Below are 26,522 nucleotides of genomic sequence, written 5' to 3' on the forward strand. Positions count from 1 at the left end.
AAAGCTTCCCAAAGTCCTCCTAGGAGACTAAATGGGAAATTATTTAATTCTATGGAGGGGCCTTCCAAGAAACTCACTCAGTACGTCCCTATTTAATGGGCCAAGCACTGGGACTTGCACCTCTGTGTTTCAACCTCTTAGTTAATTTTTCTCATAAGGATGCTTTATAGAGAAGTGTTTTCTCAAATCGGGAGATCTGTGCATGAATACATGGGAGAGTGGTTGTCCTGGTCATCTATGCCAAAATCTAGACCCAGCACTACCAGCAAACAAAGCAGGCAGTACACAAAGCAGGTGAAAGATGAGAGGAGTTTGTGACTGATCAAAGAGTGAAAGAGTATATATACTTAGATTATTTTCTCACATTCCTGTGATAGCCTTCAAATATGAAGCTGGTAATCATCCATATTAAAGCAATTTTTGCTAGATTCAGTTTGCCTGATAATGACTGATAATAGCCTACCCTCTAGTAATCATCAGTTTAATCAGTTTGTAGTAAACTAGTGGTTTGACCATAAAACTTCTCTTGGACTGGTGAAAAGTGGTGCTGAAATAATGTTTCTACACATAAAGGATCAGAGTCAGAGCCCAGTCTGTATTTAGTACTGGTAGTGACAGTGGGTAACAACATTAGCATATTTATTACACTGATATAAAAATCAACCTATCAAGTATCATGACACTACAAAATCTTCAGGACAAGGGCTATGAAGTTTTAGGAACCTTGGGGTCTTTTCTATCATTAACTACTCAGCCCATCTGATCTGTCTACTAGAAAAGACCTGTCTGTATGTGGCTGCAGTCCAGGTTGACACAGAGACATCCTCATCTTTCAGATTTCTAGAGTATAGAACTAATTTTCCCATCCCAGTTTCCTCCTTTGTATTCTGCTCTATGCATAGCAGCTCTGCTTTGGCACTCTGATGAGGAGATGGAGAAGAGCTGTCAGCTACAGGGACAGCAAACTTAGGCAGTTCACATCCCTATTTTTCTCAGTTCTTCAGTGGAGCAGTCATATATGTTAATCTGCTGTGCCTCTAGGAGAGGAAAGGGAGGAAGAAACAAAAGAAACAGAGTAGTGGAGCCAGGCCACAAAGAAGATGTTAAAGGGGAAGTAATGTCAGTATTCTTTAGCAATGTGTGCATTTACATTTGGGATACTATTGTGATATTAGTTTATTGACCATCGAGCATATTTATTATTGTTGCTACAGAAGCAACACTGCTGAAGTGTGGGTTGTTACCTGCTGTCATTTTGTTTGACAACAAGTTGAGAACAAAAATGCCTGCACTTTTGGGAACTAATGTTGAATTGCTGCAAACTTATTCAAAGACGAAGAGACAAAACAAACAAGTTAGTATGATTTTGTTTCTCATAGTGAACCTTCTTTGTTATCTGCTTTCTTGTCACACTACTGTCAGGTCTAATAACACAGGTGTCATCTTCTGCTCTGAATTATCTTCACAGTTTGCCTTGCTGATTTTTCCAGCAGTAAAATCTTCAGTCACAACCTGTCCAATTTACAATTGAGCAACATTCTGCCTTTTTGGCTGTGATAGATGCAATCCTGCACCACTCCTATTCATTCAGAATACTGTAAGGATATGTGTAGGTTTCTGCCAAAGCTTTGCCTATGACAGCATACTGCTTGCTCTCATGATTTATTCCCTTTCTCATAAATTCGCACTGCTGATTTTCACTTTCAGGTTCCTACACAGCCCATCCCCACTCTACCTACAATGGCTCATTCATAAGAGATGTCAATGCCCACCTCTGGTCACTCTCTACTACAAGCAGGCAAAGCTCCTTTCTTACATTTTAATTCAAATACTTTAGTGTTTTTCCTATGCTGCCCTTATCCCTAAGAGTTCCTTGGACAGATATGCCAAACTACCCATTGTTCTTCAGAACTTCAAATTTTCCTTTACTGTGACACCTACAAACACATGTACAGTACTGGTCTGCTTTAGATCTGTTGTTTGGCACGCAGCATGGTAGGATACTGCTCCATCAAAGCGGCTCCCAGATGTTATGATATTAATAGTAGTAACAACAATAATAGTAAAAGGACTGAATCAGGAAAAGATATTTCATAGAAATAGATTTGTATTCTTTCCTGAAGGTTCATATGCAAAAACAGATTAATCTAAATACTGACAAATTAGAAAAGAAAAATCAAGGGACTTTCAAACCCTTATGTAGGTACCCTCTGTACTCCTTGTATGTGAACTTGCTAAGTCCATACCAGTAAAAGGTATAAAGGATGAGCAGGCTTTTTAGTTTTTCCAGAATCAGTAAACAAAACCCCCACAGTTACTAGGCAGTAGCTCTTCTCCTTTACTGAATGGCAGAGATTATTGAGATTATTGCAAATGTATCCTCCAAAGTATTTAAGCAGTGTCTCTTCCTACCTGCAAATTGGTCTTCAGGCTATTTAGTAACATCTTGCCTCTCAAAGATTGATCATACATCATTTCTGACCCTATCTTCTAGTAATTTACCTCACTTTTACTGTCTATAACTGCCACTTTAAAGAGACTTTTTTTAAAGACTGCAACTTTCAAAATAATATAGTCTAAATACTGTATCCAAATCCCCAGTCACCTAACTGCTTTATTATGGATTCACAAATCTTAACAATAAACTATTAACAACAAGCAATTGCATTACAGTATTACATACAGTATTACAGTATTCAGTGAAATGAACATATTTTTCTTCACCCATGAAAGCTGAAGTGGGCAGCTAAAATGAGAACTAAGCAGCTAGCTCACTGCTAATGGAAGAACACTTCATTTAGGAATGTGGGGAAGTGTAATATGTCAAGCATATCCTAAATTAAGTTGCATGGCATTGCAGAACTATGACTGCAAAGTCATAGTGTGTATATGGGTGGGAGTCAGCAAATAGATGTGATGGAAGCTCAAAGTTCCTCTCTAATCTTGTAATGTGTTCACTGGTATTTTATTTAGAGAAGCAATTACATCTGGCTATATATAGTTATTTTACAGAAATAGCAGCTAAGTTTTATATGTCAGCATTCTCCCATTCATTGGAATTTTTGAACCATCTTGTCAGAAAATGAATGATCTGCTATGGTGCAGGATAAGAAAGACAAAAACAAGCAAAAAACCTGTCCATTTTCTAGGCCTGTTATTACTATTAAAGCAGAGTTGCTGGATCACTGTTTCTTGAACCTAACAACATTGCTTCAAAGTCAGCGTAGATGGGGCATTAAATATGTTTATATTACCTCCAGAGTTTGGACTGGTTACAAAATACTGTATGCACTTCAAACTGAGCAGATATTGGTACTGAGTCTGCAAGACTGACCATAATTATTTAAAAGAATGGTCACTAGGATTACTAACAGAACCATCTTCAAAATATTTTTAACAAAATTGCAGGCTGACATACTAGTAAAAGTACTTATATGCTACAACCACAATCAGAAAACAAGCTACACCTTCACTATGGGAAGGCCGTATCATGGTCTAGCATGATATTCCAGTGGTAGCTGTTGGCTGCAATAATCAGTCGCAGAACTGCTGGATCTAAAGAAAAAAAAAAAATCTTTCCCTTCAGCGAAGAGTAGTGTCTTTCTCAGCTCAAACCTAGGATCAGACTGATCAATCCTCAAACACAGCTCTGCTGAAGACAGTGGAATTTCAGATGTGATAGAGGCCTTACGTGACTCTCATTTTGATCTTTATAGTTATGTGGACTTGGCCACACACATAAAAAACCTCTTAGGGTAAAATCTGTTGAATTTTAAAGCAGCTTCGCTTTTGAAGATTGGAAAAGAGAAAAAATGCTGACTGAGAAATAAAGAAGTTCTCGAAAAGATAATTTCGTGTCATGATATCTAGTACTATGACTAAATTTTGACTATACACAAACTTTCTTGTTTCAAAATAATCCACAGATTGCTTGGTTTGAGCTGTTTAGGTACCTCTGTATAAACTACTGTGCCAATAAGTAACAGACAAGTAGCAAACATAGCAAACATCAGATATTGTGACTGTGTATGCACTGACTGGAACTGGTCAAAATTTTTATGACAGGAATTTTCCATTAAAAAAGACACAGAAAAAGACAACTTATTTAATGTTTCCAAGTGGAATTTAACAATAAGATTAATTTTGAGAGGACTGGAAAGTTTTAACTTCTATGTTATTATGTCTTTTATACTGGAATGAAAAGTCTTACTTCAGTTTTTATTAACTTACCAAACTAACAAATTCTTCAAATTTATTTTGCAGGACTTTTCAATATTTTGATTTTTAATTCTTAATGAAAACAAATGTCAAAATATTCAAATTACAGATGGAAATGATGTTTTCTGCTGCCCTCTACTACCAATACAAAGTGCTGGTACCTTCTAGGCTTGGATAACTCCTAGCTACTAAAATCTAATATTCCTATATAGCCCCCTTTATGTACTAATATCTGGGCATATCATAATCATTATTTATCCTCACATGCCCTTCTAGGAAACACTGTTAGTAGCCCATTTCACTGAGGAGGAACTGAGGCACAGAAAGCATAACTCATCAAAGGTCACACAGGACATCTGTGGCAGAGGAGGAAACTGAATCTGAGGTTTAGATTAATGTTTCCTAGATCTATCCTTTTCATATCTTGCTGAAAGCATCTGATCAATTTGTAAGCACTTAAACCTCTATTTGAACAGATGGGAATAACAGAACACGTTTTGTGGCCACTCTACTTGACAACATCATCTCCTGCTTTCAGAAGTGATACATTTAACCAGTCTGTAGCAAGACACATGGCCTTGTGACTGCTGAAGGTCTTGACCTAGGTGCTTCTATAAACAAAGGAAACTACAGAAAAAGAAATGCTAATAGAGAATACAGATACATTATATCCTTTCTATCCTTCCATGTATCCAAACAAAAGCCTGTTTTGTAAACTCTGATTTGTCTCTGACAAATAATGGTAAAATAAATAGGGAAAATGCTTTTCTGTGGTAACAGTACAGGAATAAAGAGTTTTGCTAGTTCTGTTAACTAACTTTGAGTGGAGTGCTTTAATTCTGACTATGCACAGGTTCCCCCCAAATGTGATGGCTTCCACAGAACTGTTATATAGCCTACCAAAAATGTTCACTATAATATTAAGCATGCTTATTTACAGAAATTCAAGGTAGAATTACCCACTAGAAATCTCAGAACTGCTGTTTACTTCTGATTCTGAATGGACCTTAACGTTTGAATTAGATGTATCTGGTAATCCAAGAACCATAGTCTAAGCTTCAGTCTAAACATCCTTCGGTATCCCTTAACTTTCCTCTTAAGATTTGCCTTATTTCTTTTCCATTCCCTTACATATATATATTGGAAGTATTAACATGTAGCAGAGTTTCAGTAGCAATTCTGCAAAATGACTGCCAGGATGAGTGAAGAGAAGAGCCAAACTATCCCACTCTGGGCAGCTGTACAGTTAAGAGATCCTGTATGGAACATCGGTGGATTCTGAAGATGCAGGATATGGCTCTGTACCTTTGGACAAATCACTTACTTTGTCTGTGCCTTGGTCCTCCAAAACCAGGAAGCAATAAGGTTGAGAGGATAAATACAAGTGATTTTTGAAGCAATTCAGCAGCTCTTCAAACATGATCTTAGAACAGGTATTTCTGCCCACATGCAGCAAGTCCAGTGTTTCAGACTGGCTGCATATATGCACAGGGATGCTACATAGGGATGCTACATCACATGGGCCATGAATCATGCCTCATTCACACATAATATAGAGCTGTTGTACAGAGCAGTTTCACAGCAATGGGCAGTAGATTCAATGTGTCTGATGTTGGACTAAAAAAGCTGGTTGCAGTGTCTTCTTCCAAGTAGTACTTAGGATCTAAGTACGGGGGACACCCACTTTGAGAAGGCATGATAAATACATTAAAGAATGTCGGGCATTCAAACTGCAATTGCGGAGGCCACATCTGTATTTTGGATAGGCAGGACATGGGCTAAAGTTAAGGTCTGACTGTCTGACTACACCAATAAGCTCCTTGTAGTGGCAAAATTAACAGTGATCTGGAGGTTTCATTTACAAGCATCATTGCCACACAAGAATATTAGTGCCTTGTCTGGATATTAAGTAGAAAATACAGTAATTCTAAATACGGTGAAAATTATTTCCTGATAGATCTCTGCTTTTGCTGATTAAAATTTGTCAGTCTGAAATCAAATGGTTATCTACCACAGATCACCCATATCACTGCTAGACACATAACAGCATCTAGGAATAAGAGGCACAGATGAGGATGCAGTCGCACTGTATTTTTGTACAAATACAACCAGTGAGATTGTCTCTCCCAGGGACCTTTCAGTCTAAAGACAGGAAGCCCATTCTAAGACAGGAAGGCACAGAAGAATCCAAAAACAGATGGTGATTACAAAAGCACTTCGGAAGCATATTGGAATGATGGACAATGGATTCAGTTACACCACTGGCTATGTAACTGGGAAATTATTGCTTTTTTTCTTCTGCAAGGCTACACAGACAGGTGCAGATAAATACAAGCAAGTTCTGCTCATGCTCTGAGCTGCCCAGACATAAGCTAGCTTCTGTCTGGAAGATGTAGAGTCATGCTAATGTGGCACCATGCCCAAACTAACATACCATGCCTCTCAGCATGGCTTATTAGCTTAGGTTTGTGCAGTTATCTTACTTCTGGACTAGGGCCTGCTTATATCTGACAAGCTCAGGGCATGGGTGGAATTCTCCTGTCCTTCTGGCCCTCTCTGTATACCTTTGTCTCATTAATTTGGTTACCTTTGTTGAGAAACAGACTGATAAAAACCAATTCTCTTCTTTCTGTTGCACTCCTAAGGAAATTTTTGTCAGTCTGCCAAGATGATAATAAAACACATGAAAATCTCTTAGCTCAGCTCACACCATCACCAAGCAGAAGCAACGGCTGCAGAAGCAGCTAACTCATGAGCTGCCAAAGTGGTGAGGTAGGAAACAGATATGGATTACCTTCTTTATGAAGGCTGAATACAGACCATATGACCCTCTGCATGTTCCTGCAACATGGCCAAGAACCAGGTTGCATTCTCTCATATCATAACTGATCTAGCATTTGTCCCCCCCACCACCCCCCAGCCAATTTCCTGTCCCCTTATGGGGAACATTGTGAAGAACTGGATTTCTTCCAGTTCTCAAAGAGGAGAGAGAAAGACCCAGCACATGGCCCCACTGGCTGACCTTCCCTCCCAACATTTCACATGGCATTAATTTTCCAGCTCCCAGAAAAAGAGAAAAAAGGGCAGCTATGCTAGATTTCTTCCCACTGACCACCTTTAGGACCAAGAATCCATCACTGCTACACTAAGATGACAAATTTCACTGGTTTTATGATCTCCAACTATGGCTACTGTGGAAAAGATACAGGATTCAAGCCCCATTGGTGACACAGGATGAAGGACATTGCATTCAACTTAGCTTTTACCTTTCTATAGAAATTCAGAAATTGCACTCAACCATATTGGAATGCCATTGAGACTGCAAAATAAAGCACTCAGTACAGGAGAAGAGTGAGAATTCAGGATGTTCATAAGATTTTAATTTTGCCTCCTTGTGAATATTGCATTATGATATTCTCAGTTTTTTTCATGGGATTCCTACCTCCATCAGTAAATATTTGCACAATGGGCAGAGCCATGATTACATAAGTAGCTCTAAGTATGGCTTTTTGCTTGGCTTTGCAGCCCAAGTAAGGTTCTTTTAACAAAGCTTTTTAAGAAATCCAGCACACGCACACAGGATAACATTTACAATCATACATAGACAAAGGATTTTACTGTGGATACACTGGAATGTCTTTTGCAAGCAAGTATACACTTGTTTTGTCCACTGCACAGACTGGTAGGAAGCCTTAATAACTATAGAAGCACAGGACAAAGCTGGAGCTCATACACTCTCCATTAGCAGGTTCTATTATTTCAAGCTAAATGATGCACTAGCTATGGTTGCACAAGTTTTGGTTAGCTCAGAGAACAGATAGATCTTTTGCTTGTAAAACACTATATAGACTTACCTTGTGCTGAAGAATTTTTAAGCCCAAGCTTGGGAAAGCATTCTATTCAGGGCAATACTTGAATAGCCTGACTCTTAAGTCCCTCTGAAACCTGTGTTTAAACTTAGTCATATGCTTTAATCTGCTTTTTTACTATTTTGCTATCCTGAATAGAGATAAATTTAAGCATGTGCTTTCCTGATTGGAACTCTAAAAACATTAACATATGGGAGTTCTGACAATGATTTATTGGTGTTGAGTCTAACCCTATCAAAGAACAATAACACAAAGAACAAGCATCGCATCTGGGACATTAAAAGGCATTTCACTTTGTAATTATACTGCATTGCATTAGAAAGTAATTCCTACGTATTTATGAGAAGAAAAAAGCCTTGCATTATTAGATTAATTTTATTCAAAATGATCCAAATTAGGGAGTTTCAAGTTTTATATCCTTAACTTGAATTTACAACTGGTTGGTTCTTTGAACTGAACTCTGAAATAATTGGGTAAATGCCTTTTCAGAGGTTTAGAGAAATGTCAGTCTTAATCTTCTGCAGCAGGGGTCACTATAAACAAACCTAAAAGAATCTGCCAGCATAGAATACATATGCCAGAACAGATAGTAAAATTACTGGTTATAGATAAGGAACAGTGTCACAGTAGGTGAGCATGAGAAAAAAACCAAACATTTTTATAAAGATAATTTTTCTAAAATCAGCTGTATAGGCTTAGCTCATCCTTACAAGAATGGTGACCTAATTTCAAACTATTAATAGAAAAGAAATGAAGTTGACTCTATGATATGTACTTAGATATAGGAATTTTAATGCAGTGCATCAAAGGAGTCAGATGACATAGGCAGTATTTTTATATTAAGCACATTTCACTGCAAGTATTACGAAATATAATCAGACCAAGTATTTAAATATGATCTTACAGCTATTTATAGTGGCAATCTTAATCAGATAGTGCACTGAGTGCACTATATTTATATCTGTATTTAAAGGCTGTTTTCACATTGGTATAAGTAAGAGCAGCATCTGACCTCAAGCACAAAAATTCAGAACTTTACATATTACAGATGAAGACATTTCAACTGAGTAACTCTGTCTGAGGTTCTAACATGATTTCTTAAGTATGACATTAGCTGGTTAAATTACAACAGTTTAGTCTTAGCAGTGGATACTTCCCTATCACTAGACTAAACTACTCTTTGCTCAGTTCTTACTAGGACAAAATTCCGAGTGAATCAGCTCTCAGCCTTCAAACACTTATACCCTTGATTACCTTCAAACATGTGAACAGTTCTACTGAGGTCTATGAGTCAGATCCTCAACTTGTGTAAATCATAGGCCCTATTTAAATCAACAGAGCTGTGACAGTTTATATCAGCTGATATAAACTTCATTTGGCACCTTCTTTTGGCACCACAGATATATCCCCATGCATAATGACAAGTCTCTGTCTGGAACCCAGAAAGATATAGAGGTCAGGTAAACTTCACGGAAAGAGAGAGACTGCATTCAACATTACTGTGTTTAAAGTAATTCCAGACCGTTAAACACACATTTATTACAAAGTCAAAAAGAAAAATTATGAATTATTTAAGTTTATTACACCTTAGTTATCCTTAAGATGGTACCATTCCAAGACTTGAGGCTGGTAGTTATGACCACAAGTTACAAATATTTATGATACAAAGAAGATGACCTTTTATGGTAATGGAAGCTTAAAAGGAGGTTTCAATGTAACAGCCTACTTGCTACATTCTTATAATGACAGAAACTAGCACCCATTAAATTTTATATATGAGATGGACTTCAAAGGATCCTTGCTGAAATTTAATTTAGTACATACAGATGAAAAATAAATAAATACAGAGGTTACAGGGAAGCATAACTTTGCATGAAACTTTAAGACAGGCTGCCGCGACTTTGACAGTTTTTCCAGCATTACAGTGCAAATGTTTACAGCTATGAGAAAAAATAATGTACATCCTAGTCTGCATGAGATAAAAGAATGTGAATATCCAAAATATGCTCAGATCTACATGTTCTTATTTATACCAGTGGGCAAAGAAAAGCAGACTATATTTGTTTCTATGGCATCTGTAGTTGACCTTACTGTAGTATCTCAGTCTCACACAAATGTTTTTTCCATCCTGATACCCCTATGAAAAATAATTACCATCATTTTAGAGAGAAAAAAATGATGCATACTATGACAGAGGCCCTAATCCAAAACCTAGTGAAAGCAGTGGAAACATTTCCAGTATCTACCAACCAACTAGCTAATATCCTATCAACCAGGAACTGAATCTTGGGTTTTTTAGTGCCATTCTTTGTCATAAGCTTAAATGAAAGGCCTTTGATCCTTTCAAATGGCAGCAGATCTTTTGTGCAGAACAGGAAAGCTTGCCCCACAGCACACCATCCTCACCCCTTCAGCTTACACAAAATCTTTTCCAAATGTCTCTCCTTTGGAGGAGAGCAGGCAAATCGCAACATACTATGATTGTGTTGCCCCAGTGGCAACTAGGGGCTACATTATGTCCTGGCATACTCTGCCTGCTCCTTATGAATCTCCCTGGGGAAAACCGGCAAACGACACCCACCTTTAAGAGCCTGGGTGGAGAGAGAGCTGTTTGAGCACTGTCTCCTAATCATCCAACCACCCTGGGAGCCAGGAGACCTGGTTTCACTTATTTTACTAGAAACTTCTTCTTGTGACCTTAGACAAGTAGCTTAGGGTCAGAATTCACAAGAAAGGTATTTCAGAATATAGCTCTTACTGATTTGAAGGAATCTGGGCCTCCTGCATTTGTAGATGATAGCTCTTATCCATAAAACACAGATAACGACTTTTGCCTTCTTAAAGGGTCTTTTGCCAATAAATCCTTTGCTGGGAACTGTGTCAATGTCATACAACTACTGGCACTTACTCGAATCTGCTGGAGACATAAGAAGAGATACATATTAATATTTACTTAGGAGAGGCTTTCATCTCGAGCACTAACAGGAGACTTGAGCTGCGCCCGCCTGCTACCTGCTCAACGGTGCCTCTCCCGCAGCTGCCCTGGCTTCACACCGGGGGAACGCCGCGGAGGGAGGGAGGGGGGCCCTGGGGCACGCGCGGCCTCACGCCCAACGGCCTCGCCAGCCCCCTCGCCCGCCCGCCGCGCGGCCCGCTCCGCGCGGAACCCCCTCCACCCGCCCTCGCCGGCCCCAGCACGCGAGCAGGGGCATAAACCCACACCCCCGGGAGCCGGCCCCGCTCCGGCTTCCGGTGGCCCGCCGCCACCGCTCCGCTCCGCTCCGCTCCGCTCACAGCGCCGGCCCCCACGCTCTGAGACGGCGCCGCAGCCCCGGCGCGCAGCGGCACCTGGCGGCGGGGCCTGGCCGCCTCCCGGGCCGGGCCGGGCCGCGCCGGGCCGGGCCGCGTCCCGCCGCGGTGTGGGGCAGCCGGCCGCACGCTGCGCGGGACCGGAGAGGCGGAGCGGGCACTGCTGCCCTCGCGGGAGGGAGCGCGGCCACGCCGGGCGCTGGCGCTACCCAGGCAACGGCTCCCCAGAAGGCCCCGGCGGCTGCCCACCCCGCGCGGGCCCCCGGGAGCGGGGCGGGGACGGGGACGGCCGAGGCCCCGCCCGCTCGCTGCTGGCTTCCTGCAGCGCGGCGGGGCGCGGCGGCCGCTTCCTGCTCCTCCCCGCGGCGCGGCGGGGCGCGGCGGCTCGCTCCGCCATTGCCGCCCTGGCGGCCCTTTCAAACGTGGGAGCCGGCAGCACGGGGTAAAGTCGGGGGAAGGCTCCCGCCCCCTCGCCGGGCGCGGGAGGAGGGGGCGCCGCGCCCGTCCCCGGGGGCGCGGGCGAGGCGATGCGGGGCTGCGCTGCGAGCGGCGGGGTCCGGCGCGACGCGGCCGTGCGGAGCGGCTGCGGGCCTCGGGGTGGGCCCGCCCCGCCGCCTCGGGTCGGCCGCATGGCGAAAGCCGGCGGTGCCCTTTTGTTTCGAGATTCAGGGGGAAGCTGCCCATTTTTTCCTCGTCTCCGGGCTTCCGTTTCTGTTCCCCGCCCTTCCCCCAGTCTCGCTGCAGAGCCCTGGCTCCGCTGAAGTTCCCAGAGGGAGATTTTGGCTGCTGAGGGACCCCCTCAGCCTCCAGTAGGGTCGGCGGGCTGCAGCGCAGGGGCCCGGGGAGGCGAGCAGGGGACCTGGGGGGCGGGTGAGCAGGGCCGGGCAAAGGGGCTGCGGCGTCCCCGAAAGGCGCTCGTAGGGAGCCGCGGCTCGGTGGGAGCCCTCGCCTGCCCGGACACGGGGTGCCGTCTCGCAGAGAGGCAGCATCTCCTGGCTGCTGCTCTTGTTCGTGCAGCCTTCGCTTTGGGAAGGGAAGTGATCCGAAAGGTTGCCGATTCCGGCACTGGAGTGTGGTTCAGATTTCTGACTGAGAGCTGATGTAGCAGTGCGCTTCCCTAGCATTGGGAGTGAAAGCCAATGTCAAACAGCTCTGTCACTCCTTCATCTTGAATGCTGTCCTCAGATCTGAGGAAAGTGGAGTGTCATCTGGCAGAAGGATAGGGCTTGGAAGTACAGAAAGTGCATGGAAGTTTGGTCATGTGTCAGGGCCAGCAAACAGTGATTTGGATGCTAGTGAATCACCAGCAACAAACAATGTTTTCTCTCAACTCCCCTCGTTCCTACAAGAACCCCAAATGCATATTATTGGTACAACAAACCGTGTTGTGGTTGTCACCATGCAGAAGAGAGATGCATCTTCGTTACCCTTCAGTGACAAAGATGACCCATTAAACAGAATGGGAGAGCTGCCTTATGACTAGTTTGCTGGATTGGAGGAAAGAAGTAGCAATACATTATGTAGTAGTCTGTTACTGAATCAGAAGCACTATCCCCTTGGTTTGGGATAATGTTGATCACTTTCATAGGTGATGTGAGGATTTAATCATTTGAGATGAATTTTAAAAAATGCATGGAAAGTGTGTGTGTTTACATGCACATGAGGTAATTTGATGTTAAATATTAGCCTTGGACTTGGATATATATTTTTTCCTCCTGTTCACACCTCTTCTGATTCACTGACAGATTGCTACATAATGCAGATTCCTTTCCTCCAATGGGAGTGGTTGTTACTGCAACAGATTCAGAAGAGTGTGTGCTTTCGAAGGGTGTACTGTTGGTGTTTTGTCTTTTTGATGGTACTTTGGTACTTCTGCAATATCTCCTAATAATCTTACACTTTTTCATTTCTGATTAGTGTTAGAGACTGCTTTCCTGTATATGTACAGTCTCTGTCTCTTTGTCCTTCTGACTGCAACTTTTCAGGTAGCTCTGGAATCTTCTGATTTGTGTTTGTGACTCCTTTCTCAGGCAGTCCTGACTGGCTTTCTGCAGGAAGAGTCCTTGGAAATCTACTGCACCAACTTTTCAGAGCAAAACTTTATGGGAGCTCTCCAACGCTTCAACCTCAAGAGGATTCCAGTAAGTTGGATTTATATTTTGAAGTTCAGTGGAGTTGTTACAGGTGATTAAAACCCATCTGGAATGATAAAGCAGTTTCAGCTGTCACATCTTTTCCTCTTCACTGCTGACAGTATGCTCACATTTTGATTTCCTCTTACAATCTTAGTTCTAGCATGCCATGGAAGTGTCTTAAAATGGCAAACAAAATGAACCTGTTGAAAGCCTATATATTATTAAAGTGGACTATTCTGCTGCAGCTAATAATGTACTAAAAATTCACTTGTCCTGTGGGGTGCATAGTGCTTTTTCTTTCCTGCTCTGGACACTTGGTGTTCTAATAAGTTGTTGTTTGGCTAGTACTTTGTGATTTAAAGCAAATATGTGATTTAAGAAAAGGCCCAAATGCAAAATTCTGTTATCCTTGCTTCAATTTATAAAAGCAGAGCATTCAGAGCAAAGATTCAGGAACTTCCTGCATAGGCACAGAAGGAACACATTACTTTGCATTAACTGGAAAAGAACTTTAAAAGTTTCCATGTCCTTTTCTGCTGGAGAAGGTTTTTTTTGAAGGTACTGAAATTAAATAAATTTCCAAGTGTATATGTGTAGGTTTTTTTATGGTGTGCCCTCAGCAAAGAGAATCAATTTGATTGAATTGTCAGGCAGCTGTTGTTGATATTCAGATCTATATTTTCCTTTTTTATTTATGACAAAATTATGTCAGGTATGTAGTAGGGTTTTGAGATTTAAACTTACCGTAGTGGCATCACCTAATCATGTTGCAAAAGTATAATCTTTTCTGTAACTTTTAAATATGACCTTGTTTTCTAGAGTGCACTATAAAAGATGTGACAGTCTCTTAAGATTACTGGAGCAATTTCTGATTTTGAAAATTGTTGCTCTAATGGTTGAGTTACAAGACAACCTTGTGATAACACTGAGTTTTCTTGATTTTGGGGGGGAGTGGATGAGGGAAGGAGGATTTTTTTTTCCCCTTGTCTAGTTTTTAAATTGTTAAGGCTTTAGAAACCTATTTTTCTTCTGTGAGTAGTTGCTGATGGCACTTGGTTTCACATACGACCAAATTTGCTTTTAATGTGTTGTATCTTTGTATGAATAGAGAGGATGAAGAGAATATCAGCCCTTCAAGATCTCTAAATGAAACTCAATAGCTCTTTAACATAGTAAGGCCTTTAAAGCCTAAGCTCACTTACATTCTACATGTAAGTGTAGAACTCCTGGAACTCCTGTTCGGAAGGAGAGAACAGGAGAATGATTACTTCCTTGCTGACTGTGTTGTGCAAACCCGTATTAAGATTCTGTACAGTAAAGTGTGATAAGAGCTACCTTGGCTACTCTTTATCCCTGGTGTGGCTCAGCACCAGACTACGCTAGCCTTATTTTCATGAGTAGTTGCCAGACAGGGAAAAGTGTGCTATTTACAGCCATCAGGATCACTGCAGTGCATTGTACTGCATTGGATGGAGAGAATATTTATCTACAATAGCAATGATGTGAATAGATTCAACTCTTATTCGTTGGTTAGCATGTTAATTCTGGAAGGTCCTCTTTCTTTTTAAAGCAGGGAGTACTTCTGAAGAACATGCTTGAACTGTTTTGTGTTTTCGAAGAAGCAAGCCTTTCGTGATTGCTGAGTGTGTACCAAGCAGAGAGAATTCAGGTGTTTCTGGCCATGATGCTTCAAGCTGCCAGCTGTCATTTGGTAGAAGGACAAACAGAAGAGTTTTGATTTGCCTGAATATGGCAAAAGGTCTAGTATGAAGGTTCTTTGTTAGGATTTCAGCCTATTGCACAGAGGCAAAATATGGTATGTGGACAGATCTGAAATGAAAAAGTTTTTGGAAGCTGAAGTATTTGTGAGAAGCAGAAGTTCTCAGCTCCCAGTTCCAGTTGTCTGGCACAGAAGTAAAATAGTGTTGGTAAGAGGATTGTTAACAACTCTCTCCTCAAGGAACAGCATATTTTAATTACTGCTAAGTTTCTGACAAGATACAAAAAAGGAAAAAAAAATTAGTTAGCAAACCTCACTTGGAATTTTGTTGGTTTCAGATAGTAGGAGAGCTGCTAGAACAGAGCTATAGGAATTCAATACATTGGTTGCCAAGCCACTGGAATCCTACAGAGGGTGGTTAGATAACTCGATACTGCGTGTTGACTTACTTCAACTGCTACAGGAGTAAAGGACTCTCCAGTAACCCAGACACTGCAAGCATCTGCCGTAAGGTACATCAATGCTGAACACACAGGAGGGGGAAAAAGTTGCTCTGACTTCTCTCAGGTTTAAATTGGTAACTCTTCATTTTCTAAGAAGCAGTCAGTCTTGTAATTGGCTCTTCTAGAGCTATGGGAATTTTCTGGATTTGAAAAGGAGAGAGAAATCTATGCTGTCCATAGTTTCTTTCGTTAGGACATAAACCTAAGTTTATAGGCCTTCAGTTGATTCAGTATGGTTACCTGGAGGCTACAGAAAAGGAAGTGGTAAAGCTAGTTTTCTCACTCAAGCCAGTCTATCTTGAAAATATAATAGGAGCTAAGTGGCCAGCTTCAAACTGTCTTGATCCTTGTGCCATGGAAGGGTGTATAAAGCTGTTCCTAGCCCACTAAATATTTGAAGTAGAAACCGTTTTTTTCTCCTCTCCAAAAGTCCACCCTGCAAGACACAGGGGCCCATACCATATGCCAGCTGAAGCAAAACACAGATCAGGCAATAACTTGTAGATTGCTTTGTCATGTAGTCAGTGCAGTTGACATATTAGATGCCCCATGTGAAGCATGTCTGCATTTGTCTGTTACTTGATTCTTCCTTTCTCACTTCGGATGATTTTAACTTCAAAAAATCTTCTGTAATATTTATATATCATCATCAGTGGCATTTAGGCTTGTTGCTTTTTCATCCTCTTCCCTGCCTCCCCACACTGAATCACGGAAGAAATGTTTTTCTTAGTCATTAACTGTAGGTGTTAGCACACCCTAGTGCAGGCAGCTCAGAAGGAAAATTTAGCAGACAGCTGTCTGGCAATTTGGAATCAAATCAGAAGTATTTTTGTGGAGTTGAATCAGAAACTGATTCTTTGTAAACAAGAACATATGTAGCAACTGCAAGATTCTTTTTCTATGAAGTACATTTTTTCTCTAGTTTTATCTATACTCTTATTAGAAGGGGAGGTGGTTATGATTTGGTCCCGCCTTATAGCGGAATATCATGACTTTTTTCCCCCCCCTTCCTAACACCCCATATTTGATATTCATCTGGAACATGCTCTTGGGTATTGGGCTTTCATTTTCATGTGTGGAATTCCATTGTAGCTTCTGACCATGGCTTGCTTGTTCATGGACTTATTCTGAAATAAGTATTGTGATTTAAATACTTGTCTTACCTTAGCCTAAATTAACTTTTAAGTGCAGGTATAAAAACGTTTAGGAACCAAATTACCACTTTTCTCAAGAAAATTTATCAGATTAGTAAGATAATTAAACTTGAAGTTTAGTTTATAATAATCTGAGGCCATCTCGCTCATCTCGCTAAGTCTGTGTAAGAGTTGGCAAAATATTGATGAGTGTGACAGAGGACAGATCTGTGCTGTTCATCTTCTGCATTCACTACATGTATCTGATACTTCTCCAGCTTTCTGAAGGACTGCAACAAATGCTTAAAAGATGATCCAAGAAATCAAGTGATACAAATATAAAAATTGAAGTGACCTATAAAGCCTTAGCCCTTTTTTGTATCACTTTCTATTCTATTTCATGCTTTCCTTTAATATTTCTCATATTTGCCGTATGGGACTTCTGCTTCATTCATTGGATGAAGACAAGTGGAATCAGACTTAAGAATTCAGGAGTAAATACTAATTTGATTTTGAAGAATGTAAAAAAAAAAAACCTGGATTTGTAAAATAAAAAGCACATCTTCTCTTCTTATGCTGATGCAAGGGGTTAAATCAGTCACCAGTGCTGGACTGCAGGAAGTAGAATAAGCTTTATAATGTAAGCTTGCTCTAATTATTGGTACTTGATGTAACAATACAGATATCAAGATATTTTGGGAACTTGCCCTTGGCCTCTTTAGGTGAGGGGGAAATATTAGCAGAAAAAACATCTTCAGGATGAGGCTTTCCTTTTACCTGGGCTTTTCGCTAAGCCTAAACTATCTTGTTACTTTGATTGGTGTCCCAAATTAGTAGGGAGGTTTTGAGAGGAGTGCTGTCTAAGGGGAATGCTGAACTCAGGTGAGAGAACATGCTTGTTGGCTTGTTCCTTTTTCTTTGCTCTGGTTCTATGGCTATACAAAGAAGCTGATTAGAGTGTTTAAATACTGATTGCTAGCTCCCAAAGTTGCCTGTAATATTAAACAAAATCACTTGGCTTAGCTGAAGATGCATGACTGATATTTTACACTACATGCCTATTTCAAAAATGGAGAGAACTGTGGGACTTGACCATGTGAAAGGTGTCCCAGTGCCTACAGAAAAGATGAGAGATCCATCTGACTGTGGCATTATCTCATTTGCAAATCCTGGTGCTGCAAAAATGAATAATGTTTTTCAGTTTTCCCCCATTCACAGATTAAGATACAATATAAAATGAAAACATTATTTTCATGCCTCTGAAGTAACAGGAATAAATATCTAATTAATTCAGGGTTTTGATAATGACTCTTCTGCTGTGAGGAGCAAAGGAAAACAGAAGCAGAGTGGCTGGGTGAAGTTGCAGGTGTCTCTGAACTGACAGTGGAGAAGAAGAAAAGTCACTGGGAAAGCTACTAAGGTGAGTAATACTTCTTGTGTTCTGTGGAGATTTCTGTTTTCCTGTGTTGGACCTGTTTTCTATTCATTCACATAATGGAATTTCACTCAGTGGAACAGCACTGGAGACGTGACCTGTTTCTGACCATGACGTTTGCCACAAGAAGGCTTTTTGTGAGCAAGCTAATAGCTAGTGGTGTTTGATTTGGGCCTCGATTGTACTTCTTCCACTGTGGTGTTGAAAACTGTCACTTAAATAATTTCTGTTACTATTTTACAAGGAAAACTTGCTGAAAGTCATTTATAACAATAGTTACATTTCTAGTGCTTGAATAGAGGCCAGAATGAACTTGAGTTAAAGGGCGCTCTGCAAAGCAGCCTGTTCAGTTTGTATGTGCAAAAATGGGACTTCAAAGGCTTGTACCTGTTATGGCAATGCTGACTTGAAGATCAAGGAGCTAAAAGTTATTTGGGTATAAGGGCTGGAGAACAGAGTGCAAGGAATGAACTGTACCAGAGATTGTAATACAGGCAATTGAAGTTCATTAATTTTGTAGTTACAGAAATGTGGTATTTGAGGTGGGTGGTTTGGTTTGTTTTTTTTTAATTCTGCCAGGTAACATTTTGAAGGGATTTAAATTTTGTAAACAAATTTGCCAAACATGATGATTGAAATTGATGGCACCAACCATTGCCAAAAATTCTAAAACTGATTAACAAAAACACAACTACTGTAGATATGAATCTCAGGCCAGGAGGAGGCCAGTGCCCTCCCTTTGACTGGGGAAATATAATACATTTTTATAAGTAAGTATCTTTATGTATAGTTTTGTTTCCTACTCAGGATAAGCCAAAATCTTTTAATGTGGTGGTTAAGGCCCAAAGGAGGGATTTAGAAACCAGAAGTAGGCAAATGGAGAAAGGTGGTCATGGTCTTCACAGAAACTTGTTGAACGTTTTTACAGGGTGATATATACAGAGAGATCTCAGTAAAATACTGATCTTGCTTTTTCTGTCTGCTATGAAGAGAATTGTATGTATTTTTATCTTTGGTAATTGCTTTATGCACGTTCAGTATGTTAATGAATAAATCTTTTAAAATCATTGCTTTTGTTATGAATACAAGCAACATACAGTCCTTAGAGGTGGAATTACAGATCAAACTGGAAAATCTTCCTGCAACGCTGTCCACATCAAAACCATCTGTTAGCTCACCTTCTTAGATCTTAATTTTGTTTTCTTTGTTTCTTAGAAGGTTGATGGAGGAAGGGCTGGCACACTATTTAAGTTACACCCAATAATATATCTGAGAAGCAGTACTCATTTTCCTAGGGTAGCTCTCTGCGCAAGCCCAACATTTACCTCCATTTGAGGAGAAAAATAATTTCAAAGTCTTTGGTACTGGCTTGTCTGATGGTGAAGCTGAGAAGATTGTTGAATGTGGCCTAAATTCTTAGAGACTTAGAAATATAAACTCTCTCTGGCAGAAATTTTTGTGATTGGTGAAAATATCGAGGACGTGCTTGGTAGTGAGTTAAAGTGCTAAGTAAGAGAATACATCTTAAAACAAATGTTCTGTTTCCTTCTTCTCCGCTCTGTTTCAGATGTCGTCTCTACCAAGGAGGGTGAAATCTGAAGCCAAACCCCTTACGTTAGAAGATGATGAATTATCTTCATTTCTTAATTTGTAAGATTTCTTTTTTCTTAGAATCATTTTTTTGGTGTGCATGTACCTTACAAAAGTGTTCTTTAATGGTTTGTGCCAAGCTTGAGTGGTTCCATAAGAACAACGTTCAGTTTCTGAGAGGCTGATAAAAAGGTTTAGCACACAAAACTTCTGTTAAATTCTAAAACAAAAATTGCCTTTGCTACTTCATGCTCACAGTGAAGATGGTGTAAAACTGAATTGCCAGTTGTCCCAACAGAATCAAGTGTGTACCCATCCCACTGAGCAGCTTCAAGAAAGCTTGGTAATTTGTTCCAGGCATTAGCTCTGCTGCAGCATGAAAGACCTGTGTTTATTGAGTCTGCCTACCTTTTTGCTTATCTCTCCTCTGCGCTTTCTTTTATGTCAGAAGACATCTGGACTAGCTTGCTTATGCACTTCTCACTAGCAATATTGTTTACTCATTTGTTTTTCAGGAGCTCTGATTCAGAGGAGGAAGAGGAGGAATGGGAGCCAAAAAGCAAAACTGCCAAGAGGCCTCAGTTGCCAAAGAAAAATGAGGCAAAACCTAAAAAAGTTGCTGTTCCACAGTCAGCTGTGGCCAGGAAGAAGGTCAAGAAGATAGCAATAAAAGAGGAACTGGTGAGTATCTGTAAGCAAGAGACATACAATTACTGTGGACTGCAAGTAAAATAGCAGAATTTTTCTAACCCTGGTTCACTTGGTTACCTTACTCTGAGTGATCAGCTTGTCTGACTGTCTGCAGTGAATGTTCAGTATATCTGTTAAATTTGCCTTTCCTGAGTATTTAAGCGTCTCAGATCTAAGGACCCCTTCTTTTAAAACTTTGGCCAGTGATTATTGACATAGTTTTCCCTGAAGATTTCATTGAACAACAACAGTAAATGAATAAAAATGTTCTCCTTTCTATAAGGAAAACTGAACACACTAATGTCTCTGGTACCAGTGTTGTATCTTTGTCTTTTACCTTTTTATCAGCTGGGCACCGCAACAAAAAGAAGTCTTGTACATGTTTCCTTGCATGGCTATTTGACTCAGTAAGGATGGCAGTTTATGGTGATGAATATAAGATTTTGATAGAATTTTGATAGAAGCTGCTTTTTTCAAAGCTTGCCATGACAGACTGGGCTGTGAGAGAAGCCAGTCCTCCTAGTTTATGTTAATGTTTTTAGACGTTTTGACATAGGTGTCATATTGAGAAAACCATTCTTGGACTCTGAAGAAGAGCTCTGGGGAAGTTAGGAAAGAACTTAAGACTTGCCTTAGACAAGGTAAATAGTATCTTAGCAGACCACACCTCAGTTCCAGTTCCCACATTGCACCTAATGCCTTTTTAGAAATGTGCTTTCCTTGCCATACTGTTCACTGTTTTGTTCAGATGAGTGGAAGGACTGCATGTTGCTGTCTTCTGTAGGAGAACCCAATTAAAATCTTTCTGGGATAATTTTATTTTACCTTTTAAATTACAGCTCACTGGGTATGTTTGTATATCTTCCTTTCCTCCACACAAGAAAGATTTCAGGTAACCTTGTGTGTCGCTTGACATTTCCCTGCAAGACAGAGGCATTTGGGAAAATGATGTCTGGTGTCGTCTTCTATGAATTTGATTGAAATGTTGGTGAAACAGTTTATTAGAGTCAATGCCTAACATGGTCTCAATGGTGATTTTGTTTGTTTTTGCAGGATGTATCCTTGCCTATTGCTCCTGCAGAAGGTAGTAAAGATGGAGTGCATCTTTCGAAACCTAAGGAAGATGATGTAGGCACTAATCTGAAAATTTTAAATAAAAAGCCAGAAGTGACTAAAAAAATGCAATTAAATTCATTCCAAGGGGAGAACTTTAACAGCTTAGAGACTGATGAAGAACCCTCAACAAGTGTTCCTGTGGTAGGAAAGCAAGTGAAACATGAGCAAGCTGAGGAAGATTTTACATTTGATGAACCACCTTTTAAAAGGATTAAGTCGACTACATGTCTTGAAGGAAAACCAGTAAAACATGCAGGAGGCAACAAAGTAAAAGAAGAATTTGAAATGAACTGGGACATTGTACAGGTATGAGATCTTTTCCTTTTCTCTGATGTATCAGCAAAACCATTTTCTTACATGATTTGGACTTGGAATCTGACATACAGTTTGAGTCCTCTTGGCTCCAGTTGGAATGTCAGTGGGTCACTGTGCTATTAAATAGTCATTTAACCTCTACATAAACTGTCTTGATAAATGTATAAATGTTGGTTGGTAGGTGTCACAAGCTCAAACTTGAACATAATTTTAGTATCCCTGACTTACACAATCCTTAGTACGAAGCTTGCCCATAACGGTTTACTGTACATTTCTTCTGTACCACAATGTGGTTTTGATGGATTGCATGGTCAACTGAAAATCCTACAGGAATGGATGTTGATAGATTTGGGATGCCTGTGTGCATAGTTTCCAGAATTTAAGATTTAGCTAGTGTGCACTAACTAAACTAACTAAGATTGAGTAGTTAGTACATTTGATTGTAGAGGCACATTTGAGAGTATATATCAATCTACAGTACCATCAAGAAGGAGAATCAGTGCAGATTCTTGGAACAACAATGACATTGGGGAGAGATCTTTTTCTGTAGGGTGTTAACTTTGAAGCCGTTCAAATAAAGACAGTTCTAGGATAGCTCTTGCTCTGGGAGGCTGGATACGGCTATGGAACATTTTGATAAGAATAGAATGAGGAATAGAGTGGGTACGTGCTGTGATACTTGCTACTATGCTTAAAATGGGTGTAAAATACTGTTCCTGAGTCTTCTAGAATATTCCTGGAAGTGCAGATGGAGAATTTGATCTTTCAGATCCCTGCAGTGAAACTTTATTGTGTGCCTTATGCTACTAGCTAGAGTTAGCTGCGTAGACAAGTATGTAAAAGTATACATTTTACAGCCATAAATATATTACTGTTCTAAATGCAGTGAATATGACTGTGCAGGGATTGTTATATTTTTAGGCTTCCGAGTAAGACTTTTTAAAGGCTTTTAAATCAGCTGTCTATGGGAATAACTATAGAGAACTATCTATAATAACTATAAAGAACAAACCAGGATAGTTAAAAAGTTCCTAAGATAGCACAAATGCAAATATAAGCATTTAGTTTATCCTCATTTCCTTTTTACGTACACTATATCTTTAGAAAGTCCTATTTGTACAAAATCCTGCTTAATTTTATGAGGTTTGATTCATGTTGTAGTCCTTGGTAACATCATTCTAGTTTCTAATTATTGGCAGTGGGATTTGGATCGACTTTGGAGGTTTTTTTTAACCATAAAGTTTGTTGGTGTTCATTTAAGAAAAAATCTGAGTTTTGAGTTGTTGTAGGCAGTTTATCTTCTTTCTGATTTCCTTTGTTTTATTCTGTTAAGAGAATCAACTTAAGTGTTTAAAATGAATATTTTGTCTATAATTGGATTGCCCTGGTCCCAAGAGGCATCTCTTTCTGAATTTTCTTTCATAGTCACGAAGTTCTGGAAACACTGGTTGTTGCATGTCTCTGAAGTACTAGGTGTGGTAGCAGGATGCATGGGAAGCCCAGTATTCTGTTTTAGAACAGTAGTCCCTGCTAGTCAGCATATTATTCTGGGATTGGTTTTGAACCTGAAGCAAGAGGCTACTTAAAGTCTACCACCTTTCTTAAACGGTTCATTTTCTTGTGGCAGGCCTTGTCAGAAAGAACAAGTGTTGAACCATGGGTATGTGCAAACTTAATTCGCCTATTTCAAGAAGAAAACACAATTCCCTTTATTGCTCGGTATCGAAAAGAGCTTATCAATAATCTGGAGGCTGATGCCTTGCGAGAAATACAGCAAACGCTGGAAGAGCTACGGTGAGTAAGCTAATACAGGGAAGTGTCTGGGGAGAGGGAAAAGGGGAGGGAGCTATCAGCCTACTACTGCTTCTGTGTTTGCTGTGTGTGTTGTGGCATTTTGTACACATTACAATTATAAAGGGACTCTAAAGCAGAAAATTTAAAATTGCAACAACAAAGAAGTGGCCTGCAAAGCCTGCTGCAGGGCAGCTCTGTGTTCTGACGTGGTGAGGGAACAGACTTGTGAGCTGTTCTGTCAACATTGTGTCTTCTCCCTTTAAATCCTGGGCTATCCCTTAGCAAGAGATTCTGTCCAAAGAGGGAACATGGCCTGGGATAGTTCTTGTCCTGGCAAGTAATTGAATTGATAACAAAATACTTTTGCTGTCTGCTGTTGTTGGATAGTGTCATACATATCCTGTTGAAGGTCTAAGAGTTTAAAATCTGGTACCCTGTACTTGAGGCTGCAGAACTACCTTGATATGAGTTACAGCTGTAAGTGCTCATCAGTATGTGTTTAACTTAGAGCCTTTGTATGTGGCTTTTAGGCTAGTCATCTTGCACAAATATATATAACAGGAATGACTCTCACACTTGTTTGTTCATTTTTCTTAAAGCTATCACAGGATATTTTGATATTGTTTTGAACTACTTAAAGTAGGAGAGAAATAGGAGTTTTCTTGGATTGTCACGGTTGTTTCGTTGAAGATTAACATGCAATTTACTCTGCAGGGGTTTCAGAAAGCAAACACACTACTTCAACAGGGTAATAGAAAAAGTCATAGCAAATAGTGTGTTAAGTCCACTGTGAAATGTGACTGTTAATATTGTCTCTTGTGTTTTAGTACTGTTGCGAAGAAGACACATGTAATGATGCAAAAGCTGAAGAAAGAAGGGAAACTGTCAGGAGGCCTGTTAACAGCATTACTAAATTGCAGAACTTTGGAAGAATTAGACCATGTGGTCAGTGTATTAATCTTTTTTAGATCATGTTTCAGTTAAATGTAATCTTGCAGAACTAAATAGTGCATAATGAAAAGTACATAGCATGGCTGGTATATTTCCCTGTCTTTTAATAACAGGGTTTTTATTTGTTTGTTTTAAGTCTGCGCCTTATAAAACTGGAAGTAAAGGCACCAAAGCCCAGAGAGCAAAGCAGCTGGGATTAGAACCTGCTGCTCTTTCTCTCCTGCAGAATCCTGTGGAACTCAATCTCTTTTCTTACATTAGACCCAATACCAAAGGTAAGCACTCTGCTTCTATGAGCAGTAATGTCTTAAATGCCGTAAAGTGGCTTAAAAGGGTTTTAAAAGTTTTTAGTTGCGCATAAGTTGTTGGAAATTATGTAGCTGTTTTAAATTCCACAGATATTTTAGCAAGATGCAGTAACGTTTAAATTTAGGGTCATGGTTCTCCTTCATTTCCTGTCTTTTATATTCAAAGTGGTAGTAATTGTGCTATACCTTAAAAAGAAGAGGATAGTTTAAGTCTGTATTTGGTTGTAGGAGAGAGAACTGCACTGCACACCTGAGATCTTCCCATGGTTGTTCTTCTACTTCAATTATTAACTGAAAATTTGGCCCTGATTTTATAAGGGGCTTATGCTCATACTCTTCACTGAAGTAAATCTCACCCATCAAAGCATATCTTAATAAAAATTGGCCTTAGTGGCTGAGAGGGAATAGGAGAGTTTTTCCTTTTGGATGACAGTAGGGGTTGTAGAAAATATAATCTGAAAGTTGAGCAGGAACTTTAACTATATGATTGTGATGTATTTAGATTACAGAATTCTGTTTCTTTGTGAATGCAGTTATGGGTGAATCTGTAGGGGGCAATCTCTGACAAAAAAATGTCAACACTGTTGCAGCCTTCTGTATGGTGTTAAAATAGAGAAATGTTTTACTTCTCTCCTGCCCTAAGGTTTTACTACTTGAATTTTAACATACGAATGCTGAACCTGACTTCCAGGTTAAGTTGTCCTTTTACTTAAATATTGTTTATAAAGTGACCCTACACTGAAAATCATTTGACAAATTTTCTGATCATTTAATTATTGCATGTTAGAATATGTCATTATTCCATAAAGCAGTATGTTGCAACCATATGGCTGAATTTCTGGCAAAGTCTAAAGAAGAGAATCTTCATAGTGAAAGTTCAAATGAATCTTTTAGTATGCATTCAGAAGGGACTGCTATTTCTTGCAGCATAAACATTTCAATTTTTGAAATCAGTTACACCTATTTTCAGCTTTGTGCTAAAAATAGCGCAACTTGGGTTTATATAACGGTTTTCATTTGAAGGGCGCATAAGAAACTAAACACCATAGGAACTGGGTCATTTTTATTGGCTTGGGAGCCAATTTGACAACCTATATACAGCTTAATCAGAAGGAATCTTTCTTAAAGTTAAAGAGATCAGCTCTTTGTCTTGCAGAAAAGTTTTCATTTGGATCTTAATATTCAGTTCTTCTGAATTTTTAGTGTTTTTAAACTTCTATGAAAAATCAATTAAAAGAAAAACAGCAAGTCATGTTTCAGTCATGTATTTGAAAGTTATTGAAACAGACTTCATTCTTTTATTTGTATGCATGTTCCAGTATTACTTTGTTTTACAATCATGTATTCTTTTTACAATGGACGTTAGTTAAGTACCCTTGTGAGTTATGCTTGTTGAATGGGAGCTTTCTGATTTTTTTCTTTAATCCTCATTGTCT

General features: G+C 39.8%; 1 protein-coding gene and 1 long non-coding RNA gene across 8 annotated transcripts in view; one reads left to right on the top strand and one right to left on the bottom strand.

Moving 5' to 3' along the window:
- Positions 1-9,647: 9,647 nt before the first annotated feature.
- On the bottom strand, positions 9,648-11,446 carry LOC112995947 (uncharacterized). Of its 3 annotated transcripts, none has more exons than XR_010388535.1 (3): positions 11,310-11,446; positions 10,846-11,001; positions 9,648-10,224 (listed from the first exon to the last, which is right to left on the bottom strand). It is a non-coding gene; the product is annotated as an uncharacterized LOC112995947 (long non-coding RNA). The 3 variants fall into 3 exon arrangements; XR_010388536.1 differs by having other exon boundaries at positions 10,846-11,004; positions 11,310-11,443; XR_003262303.2 differs by lacking the exon at positions 11,310-11,446 and having other exon boundaries at positions 10,846-11,093.
- Positions 11,447-11,690: 244 nt separating this feature from the next.
- Positions 11,691-26,522, top strand: part of SRBD1 (S1 RNA binding domain 1) — a 142,764-nt gene continuing 127,932 nt past the window's right edge. For 4 of the 5 annotated variants that reach the window (XM_026121184.2, XM_026121186.2, XM_026121187.2 and 1 more), the window contains exons 1-9: positions 11,691-11,838; positions 13,427-13,537; positions 18,182-18,307; positions 19,890-19,972; positions 20,428-20,593; positions 21,656-22,024; positions 23,661-23,827; positions 24,655-24,772; positions 24,915-25,053. In XM_026121184.2, the coding sequence (XP_025976969.2) occupies positions 19,890-19,972; positions 20,428-20,593; positions 21,656-22,024; positions 23,661-23,827; positions 24,655-24,772; positions 24,915-25,053 (1,042 nt within the window). In that variant the 5' untranslated portion in view covers positions 11,691-11,838; positions 13,427-13,537; positions 18,182-18,307. Of the gene's footprint in view, positions 11,839-13,426; positions 13,538-15,589; positions 15,764-18,181; positions 18,308-19,889; positions 19,973-20,427; positions 20,594-21,655; positions 22,025-23,660; positions 23,828-24,654; positions 24,773-24,914; positions 25,054-26,522 lie in introns of all 5 variants that reach the window. The other variant, XM_026121185.2, reaches the window with a different exon arrangement.

Source organism: Dromaius novaehollandiae, chromosome 3 (genome assembly GCF_036370855.1).
Source record: "Dromaius novaehollandiae isolate bDroNov1 chromosome 3, bDroNov1.hap1, whole genome shotgun sequence".
NCBI classification, from domain to species: domain Eukaryota; kingdom Metazoa; phylum Chordata; class Aves; order Casuariiformes; family Dromaiidae; genus Dromaius; species Dromaius novaehollandiae.